The 11,023-nt window shown below is 58.3% G+C and overlaps 2 protein-coding genes across 2 annotated transcripts; both read right to left on the bottom strand.

The window, feature by feature from the left end:
- Positions 1 to 7,783: 7,783 nt before the first annotated feature.
- Positions 7,784 to 8,287, bottom strand: TRAVEDRAFT_92209 (uncharacterized protein; the record flags this gene model as incomplete). The annotated part of the gene is made up of 1 exon (XM_008038824.1): positions 7,784 to 8,287. A coding segment is annotated over one exon (504 nt), but the record flags the coding sequence as incomplete, so codon positions are not given.
- A 51-nt stretch (positions 8,288 to 8,338) lies between these two features.
- Positions 8,339 to 8,506, bottom strand: TRAVEDRAFT_80236 (uncharacterized protein; the record flags this gene model as incomplete). Its single annotated transcript, XM_008038823.1, has 1 exon — positions 8,339 to 8,506. A coding segment is annotated over one exon (168 nt), but the record flags the coding sequence as incomplete, so codon positions are not given.
- Positions 8,507 to 11,023: the final 2,517 nt, after the last annotated feature.

The following is an 11,023-nucleotide window of genomic DNA, read 5'->3' as shown; positions in this document are numbered from 1 at the left end:
CTGCGTCACACACTATGCAGTGTTGATCCCGCTGCTAACGCACGAGGTCGACATCGAGAGCTACCATCCTGAGTTTGATGAAGATCTGGAATACAACATGCACGGGTACCAGTGGATGCAGGCGTTCCAACGATACCTTTCAGGTATAGGCCACCCAGAGGATGAGATGTTCGCTTCCCTGCAGCAGCCTGGGCCTGGGCATTCTCTACTCCGAGAAACATTCAGAGCAACCATGTTTCTTCGAGCTATCACCGGCTCTGGATACCTTCCCAGAGTGTCAGTAGACAACGAAGATGCTACAAAAATCAGGGTGAGATGCATTCTCAGAGACGTACGCAACATGACTGCTGACAGTGCGAACAGATCGAATTCGTCACCACTCTCCCCGATAAGCACCTGGTTTGACATTTGTTATAATTGCCTGGTAATTTGACTTCTGACTGAGACTTAGGTTTGTATCCATACGTGCTCACGATCCATGGACGTCGTCATGAACGAAGACATCGTCAAAATCTTGAAGGAAAGCGCCGAACCTACTAGTGACAATTCTACCACTCCCTTCGACGTCTACATCCATGCATTGCTTCTGGATGCTGGCGAGGAGTATACCACGGTATGATTGTATGCTAGATTCCTACAAGCAGAGGCGTAGAAGGGAAGGATGGTCAGGGTGCTGACCTCGAAGCGAAGCCGACTCGAGAGGTAGCCCAGGCAAGCGCAGTACTGTACGAGGTAGTGTAATTACGAAGTAGCACCGTAGCTTTTTTCTTGTTTCTTGTTGTTGCAATCCCAGGCTTGGAAAGCACTTCTTAAAATGTATCAAGGTGAATGTTTGAGTGCTGTGAGCGAATAGACCGCGATGCAATACGAAATTGATGCTCGAAAGCGAAATCGCAGTCTTCCTTAGACGCTCATAGGCATGCTGGACGAGCACCTATACCCGCTACCTACCGTCTATGAATGGTGACGGCCAGCTAGAGACCGACTCTATGCTTCTCTGGTCTCCGCCGATCCAGCAGTTGTGTTCGGCCTATACTACAAGTACGGCGCCGGGGACGTGCAGTCCCCAGGGGCGTACAGGGAGCCGTCAAGATGATTGTGCTCTGCGATGAGACGTCTCCTCCCCTACCAAATTCTAGATCAAGATGTTCACCAGATGCTTGAGGCGGCCAACAGCGAGGTTGGTCAGCGTAGCATTGCGGCGGAGGTGGGCGCATCATATGCCCGGAGGAGTTCACGATGTTCGACTGGAACTCCAGGCGCTGGCACAGCTGCTCGCAGAGGCCGGAGAACTCTCCCCTGAGTAGCTAATGTGCAAAGCACGACGAAAATATCCTGCTGCTCTTGCAGATCGGTGTTCTGGGCAATGCCATCGAGGTAGTTGGTGACGATGGACTGGAAGAGACGCTAGTAGGGGACTGAACGGTGCGGCACTCGAAGTACACCTTCTGTGTGTGCGCGAGGAGCTCCTGGCCACACTTGACCACAAGCAAGATGGCAGCCGTGAAGCGGTCGGATGAGAGGCACAGGAAAACAGCGGACTCAAAGTAGCCAGGGACCAGTGCAGCAATCCGTCTCAGACTCGCTCTCAGACTCGCTGCTGTGATGTTCGCGTCGTTTATGGCGCATGGGTTTCCGCCCGGTGTGTGCGGCATTATTACCGCATCACCGATGGGGTGCCGTGCTTGGAAGCAAACTGCTCGAGCCGTCTTCCTCGTCTGCCGACACCTCCACCACACCTCCCAAACCCATTCCTCCTGCTCTTACTCCGTCCCGTATCTGCTGTCCTTCTTGTCCGCGCTACTACCTTGTACGACGCGAGTATTCCCGGCATTAGGACCTCCCAACAATGGTGCATGTCACCATACAAGACAGAACGAGATAAGTGCGCAACTCAGACTTCTCCTTCGAACGAATATACCACTCACCTGTTTACTGAGCTCACCCATCGTCCGGTGCATATGGATGCAAGAGAGGACACATCGAAAGCGATGTCCTGATCTTCTGCGCGCATTTCAAGCATAATTGGTGAGCCACATGTGCACTGTATCTGGATATATTACGACGTGCTCACCGTGGTTCTGCATCCTCGCCGTGCTTTGCGGGGCCCGTTGAACGTCTCTGTAGGCCAGGAGACATTCTTCCGCGGCAGGACTTGCGGCCGGTACAGAATCGCGGTACGCCACCGCTCCTGCGCGTCGCACGGCCGTCGCGTGTCTGGACGTGCACCGGGAGGTGTGCGCAACTTTCGGCCGCGTTTTCGATGCATCCTGTGGCTTCTTCGGGGCCTGGCTATCGCAAACGCGCTGGAAATGCGTCTTCGTGAGTAGACTATTCTCCTCATGTGTTCGCTTCGCACTAACAACACTCAAAGGTCAACCAGCGAGCGAACACGAGAATGCCACGCACCTGGAACGGACACCGAGCCCCAAACTTCCATCATGCCAGCTTCGGACGCGTTGGGGATGATCTGTGAGGGTGCCTTGTTAGATTTGACGCCTACAAAGATCCCCGGAGACGAACGCGAGCTGGGGACGAGTCTGGGACACCAGCCGAGCCGAGCGATGGCGCGGAGGACGAGGCAGAGGTGGATGTAGTGTCCCTGGAGTATGTGAGTGGCTGTCTCTTAGGTTCTCGTTCGAAGGTCCTGGGGTTTGAGGTTGCCTGGCGAGGCGCTTCCCCTGCCATTCGCCGATGCTCTTGTTGCACGAGACTAACTGAAAGCGGGCGCGTTTTTGAGACGATCCATGCCAGCAGGAATGCGACAACGTCGACCAGTCGTGCAGCGTCGTACGAGCTCCCTGGTTGCCAGGTAGGCCGAGAGTGTGTGAGCTGAATAGCCCGACATTCGAGGACAGTGCACTCACCATATTGTCTTCACAGACACTCCCCTGCCGCATGAACGTCCGCGCAATGCAGGAGGAGGCTCTCCTAGACGAGCGCAAGTGTTCGCGCCGTGCTCGCGCGGCCTTCGCCATCATGCTCAGCGCGGGCTTTACTGCCAATTCGGTCAAGACACTCCCCGAGGTCAGCAATCAAGCTCTCCTCCGCTTCGAGCTTGCGCTCACCTTCTGCTAGTGATTGTATAGGGAGAACTTGCTACCGCCACATTCTCGAGCTTTGCCCTCAACTTGGTGTCGTTAGGGCTATCAGACTCAGCCTACGACGGCAGCTTCTGTGCGCGCTCCACGATGCTGGTTTCAGCGACCACCTTGCGGACATTCTCTATGGCGCGTGCATTACTCAGGTACTATACCATAATCACGGGCGATGTATCATCTTCCGCAGACATGACCGAACGAGTCTCCTGAAGTGAAGAGTCGACAAGTCTAGTGATTCTACAATAATGACTTACTTTGTCAGGATGTCATGCGACATCGCTCATTCCCCGCTGACACCTACCAGGAATCCAGGACTGCCAAATCCTTGCATCCAGCAGCATCCCTCCGACGAGGGTCCCCAGCCCCATAACCTTACGCCAGTGCAGGCACTTCTCGCTGAGCCTGCAAATCCCGCACAACCAGGTAGCCCGTGCTGCTTGATGATGCAAAAGTGATGCCGTGGTTCCAGGCAGAAGCGGTGATCCCATGAGCTTCGTACTGCAAGTACCGGGAGAGTGGGGCTTGCTTGGGTCTTTAGGGCGATCCATATATTCCAAAGAGCACCCACCGTATACTATCCGAGATTCAGAAGGCAAGGGATAGAAGCAGAGCAGCTACCGGCTAGGCCTATGAGGTGCAGCAATGTCACTGTAGAGATAATGCGTATAGCAGACTAGAGCAGGTCCAGGACAAGGGGCAACAGCAGGCACCGAGTATAGCAGTCGGGACGGTGACGAAGCGGAGCAGAATGCGCGCTTAGGTGACTGATCACTCCAGCTCTTGTCACTCGTGACACCTTTGAGTTTCTTTTATTTAGATGGAGTATCCCACTTTTGGTAGTTTTTCTCCTATCGCAGGGGCCTGCTGAGCCCGTTAGAGTACAAATTAGGGAGCTCGGGGATACCTGCCGCCCACAATAAATCATATACAATGTGTCACAGATTGCGTTACAGAGTGTGTTATGAGCGCTTCGCTCGGGGCATCTGGGCGGCTACCTGCGGTTGCAGCGGGGCCTGCTGAGCCCGTTAGAGTGAACTGGATGGACCACCCGCGCAATGAGCGCGCGATGCTCATGCAGCTCGTCAACACCGCGAGTGGAATACAAACTTGAAGATCGCATGGAACCGCGTGTTCGTCCTCCACGTCTCCGCGCTCTTCGCGCACGTCGCGCACATGTTGTGGACGCTCGTCGTGCTCCAGACTTGGAGACGCAATGTGTGCCTCCCACTTGTGTGCTGCCGCCTCCTCGCGCTGCACGAGCTCACCCTGCTCGGGGACGACCGCATGTTCGTGCGCATCCCCCGCCCGGAGGTCCTCGTTCCGCGCGAGGGCGACGTCTCTGACTTCACCTTCTACGATGTGCCGCTGCCCAGCGCAAACGGCCCCGAGGGCGCGCCGTTTCCCGCCTTGCGCCGTCTGCACGTCGTCTATGCCTGGCTGAAGCTGCACCCCTGGGAGGACACGCTCCCGCACTGGGCGGTACTCGCGCCCGCGGTGACGCACCTTCACATCTCGCAGGGTAATGCGCAGGCGGCGCAGATGATCCGCAACATGCTTGGGCTGCCCCCGCCGCTGGTACCACCATCACCCCAAACTAGCAGGTGAAACGCGGCCAGGGATGTTAAGGTTATGAACGATGGGGGAGGAGCGAGCGGAGCGAGCTAGTGCAGAAGGTAAGTCTGCACTGGAGATACGTGAGTAACAGATCACGACAGCGAGGCTGGGAAGAACTCACCTCAGACGTTCGGAGCAAGAACGAATGAGGTGAGCGCCCGTGCGGGCGGCAGTACCTAGGTGAAAATAACGACACGAGTCATGTATCGTACGAGCGCTCTCGAGCCGAGGCCTCGAGAGCCCGGGAGAATGAGTAAACGAATGTCGAGTAGAACATACCGAGAAAGGGAATAAATGAGAGTGGGTGTACTGGACGAGCTCGCGGGTACGCGGCGCGCGTGCGCGCGCCTGCTGCGTCCACTTTGCACCATCGCGCGCGCGCCCTGCGCGCGTGCGTTTTCTTCGTCATTCAACACGCCCCCTCAAAGGGGACGCACCCCGATCATACCCATGAGGTACCCGAGACGCGGACGCGCCAGCGGCTTGGTGAGGGCGTCCGCAGGCATGTCCTCCGTGCGCCGGTAGCCCAGCGTGATCTCGCCGCGCTCGACTACTTCCCGGATGAAGTGGTAGCGTATGCTGATGTGTTTCGTCCTGGCGTGGAACATGCTGTTCCGGGCGAGCTCGATAGCGGATTGGTTGTCGACGTAGAGCCGGACCGCGTGTTCGATGAAGCCTGGGTGGACCAGTTCGCCGAGGAAGCTCCGCAGCCAGATGGCCTCTTTGGCCGCGTGAGTAACGCCGATGTACTCGGCCTCCGTCGTGGACAAAGCGACGACATTCTGCTTCTTGGCAGACCAGGATACAGCGCCGCCGTCGAAGGTGAAGACGTACCCGCAGATCGAGTGACGTGTGTCGTCCGATGTGCCCCAGTCCGCATCCGAGAAGCCGGCGAGTCCGTCGCGGGTCGCGCCGAACTCGAGCCACTGCTCGCGCGTCGTCGCGAGGTATCGGATGACACGCTTGACAGCCTCCCAGTGAACGCGGCCGGGGTTTGACATGTATTGCGCAAGACGCATCACGGTGAATGCGATATCGGGACGTGTAGCGATGGCAAGGTACATGAGCGAGCCCACACCTTCACGGTAAGGCACGCTGGCCATGTCCGCAATCGCCTCGGCTGTGGTCGGACACTGCGAACGGTCGAGCACGCCCCCTACAACGATGGGCGTGTGGACGGGCTTGGCCCCTTCGAGGTGGAATTTGCGAACGAGCTTGTCAATGGCTGCACGCTGTGAGATGCGGATGGTTCCCTTGGCAAGATCGCGCTCGGCCTCGATGTTGAGGAACCAGGTGAGCGGGCCGCCGTCGGTGATGGTGAACTTGGTGGCGATGTCGGTGCGGAACTTGTTGACATAGTCCGAAGTGCCGGTGACGAACATGTCATCGACGATGGTGCCGACGAGCAGGATTCCGTCTTCGCCATGACGGTAGTAGCTTGCATGGTCGTTCTCGCACCGGCTCATCCCCAGGGAGCGCATAGCGTCGAGGTAGACCTTGTGCCATTCGCTCCCGGCCTGCTTGAGCCCGTAAAGAGTCTTCATCAGCTTGCAAACAAGGTGCTCCTCGCCTGCTTTTGCTGTGCCCGGTGGTTGCCGCATGTAGATCGTCTCCTTGAGGTCGCCGTTGAGATAGGCGCTCTTGACGTCGAGCTGTATGATGTCCCAGCTATACCGTGCAGCGAGCGCAATCATGAGTCGAATCGAACTCAGCTTTGCCACTGGGGCGAACGTCTCGCCGTACTCGAGGCCAGGAATCTGGGAGAACCCTTGAGCAACGCACCGGGCCTTGTATTGCTTGACGTTCCCCGCAGCATCGCCCTTGACGTGAAGCACGATTTTGCTTCCGATGACGTGTGCTCCAGCCGGCTTCGGGACAAGCTCGAATGTGCCATGCGCGCGCAGATTCTCCATTTCCATCTCGATCGCCTTCTCCCACTCTGGCCACTCCGGTCGCCCGCGCGCGTCCTCGACTGACCGCGGGTCATCCCCAACCTGCGCTCCCATCCCGAACACGTCTTCAACGCCCCAGGCGTGCGTGTTCACGGGAGGGACGCGTGCTTCGCCCATGCCCTCCTCGTCCTCCGCGATGGTCGAGAGGGCCGTGATGGAACCCATGATGTCCCCCGGCACTATGCCTGACGGGTACTTCATGGTCTCCTGTGCGCACCCACTGACCGTTCCCTCACCCTCCATGGTGCGCCGCATGAGCGCAGATGGCTTCTTGATGCGGTGACCACGCCCGGTGGGTTCGGCGTCGACGGGCGCTTGTTCGACGATGAGCTCGTCGGCGTCGGCGTCGTCGCTGTGTGCAACGGGGTTGTTCGCGTCTTCGGGATCCTGAGCGTCGACGTCTTGAGAAGACGGGGAAGGGGTCGCGGGTCGATCTGGAGTATCAGCAGAAGAAGGAAATCCATCTTCCTCGACCGCCCCCTGACTGCTCGCCCCCTCGCTCGGGATATCCGCAGACACCAGCGTCGGCCCGTCCCTCCAGACATAGTTGCGCTCGACAGTCACATTACGTCTGTCAGGCCAGTAGACATAGATCCCGTCCTTGTGGGCCGGGCTGAACCCGACAAAGTGTCCAGGGCGTGCCTTGGGGTCGAGCTTCGCAAATGACTCCTTCCGGACCCAGACAGGTGTGCCCCAAACCCGTAGCTTGCGCAGATCAGGTGGAACCCCAAATCGAGCTTCGTACGGCGTCTTGCCATTCAGCGCGCTCGTCCCAGTCCGGTTCTCAAGATAGACAGCGTGCATCAAGGCGTACGTCCATAGCGACTTCGGGAGGTTGGCGTCGAGGAGCATTGCAGCGATCTTCTCGCGGTTAGTGCGATTGGATCGCTCGGCGAGGCCGTTCTGCTCTGGGGTATCGTGTACGGAGGTGGTGAACCGTGTGCCGCGTGAGATGAGATGGGGCTTGAGCCCGATGAACTCGCCGCCGCCATCCGTGTGGATCCGCTTGATTTGCCGGCCAGTCTGTGTGAGTACATCGGCCTCCAGCTCGAGATAGGCATCGTAGTTCCCATCCTTCTTCTTGTAAGCGTATGCGTGTTTGAAACGCGTGGCGCGGTCGACGTAGGTTGACGAGTACTGATTGCCGCCCAGAGAGAGTGCACTAGGGTCCCAGCTGTCTGCATCGAAGCAGTCGCCGTAGAGGAGAACGGGGCCGTTCTCTAACTCGGACTCGTGTTGCGCCTCCGTCGGGACGGGCTTGCGAGTGATCTTGGTCTGGATGCAGACGTCGCAGCGCTCGCCAATTGCCGTAGAAGTGAGCTTGACGCCAGTTGCGTGTCCCTTCGAGATGAGATCGATAGTGGCCTGCTCGGAAGGGTGAGCCATGATGCGATGGAATTCGCCGTTCGAAACAACGAGCTCATCGCTGTCACGGCTGCCTGGACGGGTGTTTGTGGCGCTGAGTGCGATGGGTCGAGCTGTCACGACCTTGTACAGTCCGTGAGTTGCGGGGATGCGCGCGACCGTCTCGCGTGTCGCCCGCTCAAGGACCTTGCATTCTCCGTGCTCGAACATCGTGGAGTACCCGCTCTCGTCGGCCTTGCGGATCGAGACGAGTGTGAACGTGATGTCGGGGGAGTGCAGGACATTCTTCAACATGACACTGGAGGTGCTGCCGCCGTTTGGCATACGGACGCGCATGTCACCTTCTCCGGTGGCCATGAATTGGTCACCGTTTGCAGCGGTGATGGGACGGGGCGGGTCTAGCCTCTCGTAGGTTTCGAAGCGCTCGCGATACGGGGAGATGTGTCGTGTTGCGCCGCTGTCGTAAACCTCGATGTAGGCCTCGGGTGCGCTGGCCAGTGTCTGCGCAGATAGGGCTGTGATGTTCCCTAGTGAAACAGCGAATGCGTGGTCGCGTTGCTGCTCACCGACCGTGTTGGCTCCCGCTCCTCCGTCTCCACTCTTCTTCCCGCTCTGCCAGGCCTGCCCCTTCGGCCCCTGTCCTTCCTTCCCACCTCCGGTACGCCAGCAGTCCCGGGCCATGTGTCCACGTCGGTGGCAGTTGAAGCACTCCAGCGCCGGTCCGCGAGCTGATGAAGCTGCGAGAGCGGTCTCCGTGGACCTGTTCTGGATCCCCCGGCGGTCGTATTCCTCGTTGAGCGTGAGGATAAGCAAGTCGCACGGGATCGGGACGTTGGAGAGGCGTGCAATGTCGGCGATTGACTGGACGCGTGCCTGGTACGAGTCGGGGATGCTGCTCATGATGATCGCACAGAAGTCGCCGTCGTCGAGCCTGCTACCGATAGCGGCAAGATTCTGGCGCTCCTTGGTGAGTGACGCAAGGTGCGCCCGGATATCCCCGCCCTCAGAGCAGCGGATGTTCTGCATACGCGCTCGGATGGCATTGGCGTACATGACAGACTTGTTTTCGTTGATGGAGACCACGGCCTCCCAGAGATTCTTCGCATTGCTGTGGTGCTTGACGTCCACGAACAGTTCCTCGCTCAGCGTCTCGTAGATGAGCGCTCGCGCTTCCGCCTCCTTGGTCTCCCAAGTGTTGTACTTGGCCTCGATGGTGTCGAAGAGGGTCGCATACTCGTCGTCGGTGAGATGCGAGTACACATCGGACGTGGGAGGGGGATCGGGTCCGGATGTATCCGTCGTCGCAGGCGCTGGTGTGGGAGTTTCCGTTGCCGTTGTGGGCGCAGCCGCAGCACGGGGGATATGGGCGTTTTCGCGGTCGACAGGGGGTGGGAGAGGAGGTTCGCGTACCGTACCTCGGATGTATGGCATCAGGCCTTTCGCTTTGAACAGCGTCAGGACGCGCTCTCGATAGACCACCCAGTTTGACCCATCTCCCGCGAGCTTGGGCACACTGTACTTGGTAGAGTTGACGGACATTTCGTAGGACATAGATCGGTTGTGTGGAAGGTTTGATGGAGTTGTTACTGCGTGGAAGCAGGGCTCATAACCTGTTAAGGTTATGAACGATGGGGGAGGAGCGAGCGGAGCGAGCTAGTGCAGAAGGTAAGTCTGCACCGGAGATACGTGAGTAACAGATCACGACAGCGAGGCTGGGAAGAACTCACCTCAGACGTTCGGAGCAAGAACGAATTGATATTGATGTGCTAACCTAGTGCAGAAGGTAAGTCTGCACCGGAGATACGTGAGTAACAGATCACGACAGCGAGGCTGGGAAGAACTCACCTCAGACGTTCGGAGCAAGAACGAATGAGGTGAGCGCCCGTGCGGGCGGCAGTACCTAGGTGAAAATAACGACACGAGTCATGTATCGTACGAGCGCTCTCGAGCCGAGGCCTCGAGAGCCCGGGAGAATGAGTAAACGAATGTCGAGTAGAACATACCGAGAAAGGGAATAAATGAGAGTGGGTGTACTGGACGAGCTCGCGGGTACGCGGCGCGCGTGCGCGCGCCTGCTGCGTCCACTTTGCACCATCGCGCGCGCGCCCTGCGCGCGTGCGTTTTCTTCGTCATTCAACAAGGGATGGCGGCACTGTAAAGTCAGAGTCAGAGCCCCACGCAGTACCCCCAACGTACCCTAGCCTGCGAGTCGTGATCGTGCAGCTGAGCCGCGCACCGAAGTGGGCGAGTAGCACTACGGCCGCAGCGGTGCCATTCGCGCAGAGGCGCGAGGTCGAGCGGAGGTGCGCGCGGATGCAGATGGGGGTGCGTCTCAGGCGTGGGTGTCGGTCCTGCGGAGTCGCTAGTACGACGACGAGTACTTGCCGCAGCGGTTGTGGACAGAGGACGAGTATGATGGAGACGAGCAGTGGGGTGTGGCCGCGATTGGGCCGCTTCCGAGGGCCTAGAGACGGCCGGAGGAGGTTGAGGTGGAGATAAATTTCATGATGAGTCGACAAGAGTTCATACACGCGCCAGAGTTTCGTCCGTCAAGGTGGTAAAGGCAATGCTCACGTAAATCCAGCGTATTTCCAGCTGTGGTGGAAGGACAGCGTAGCAGAAGCCGGAGCACTGTTCGCCCATGTGAGGTCGTGTATAGGTTTGATGGCTCGCAACGTCGGTACAGAGGAAATTTTGCAATGTCAGGCATGAAGCGGTACAACAGAACAGGGTTACTACTGAACGCCGGGGACGGCCGCTACTGCTGAGGTATCAGATGTGTCTCCAGAAGTCACTTTGCTCGAGCTCACCTCCTGATGACTGCCGCGTGACACGGTCGGTGGGTTGCACGTAGGCTTTGCTCACTCTTCGCCTCTTGGTTAGCGGTTGACCTTGGCAGATATTGTTCGCCGCAGAAGGATATGCCGCTTGGTGTACAGACGTGTCATTCCCGTCCTCTTTGTCGCTATCACCGTACCCATCCGCGCCCGA

Source organism: Trametes versicolor, assembly GCF_000271585.1.
Source record: "Trametes versicolor FP-101664 SS1 unplaced genomic scaffold TRAVEscaffold_4, whole genome shotgun sequence".
NCBI classification, from domain to species: Eukaryota; Fungi; Basidiomycota; class Agaricomycetes; order Polyporales; family Polyporaceae; genus Trametes; species Trametes versicolor.
The sequence above is the reverse complement of the archived record's forward strand: the minus strand, read 5'-3'. Positions and strand labels throughout refer to the sequence as shown.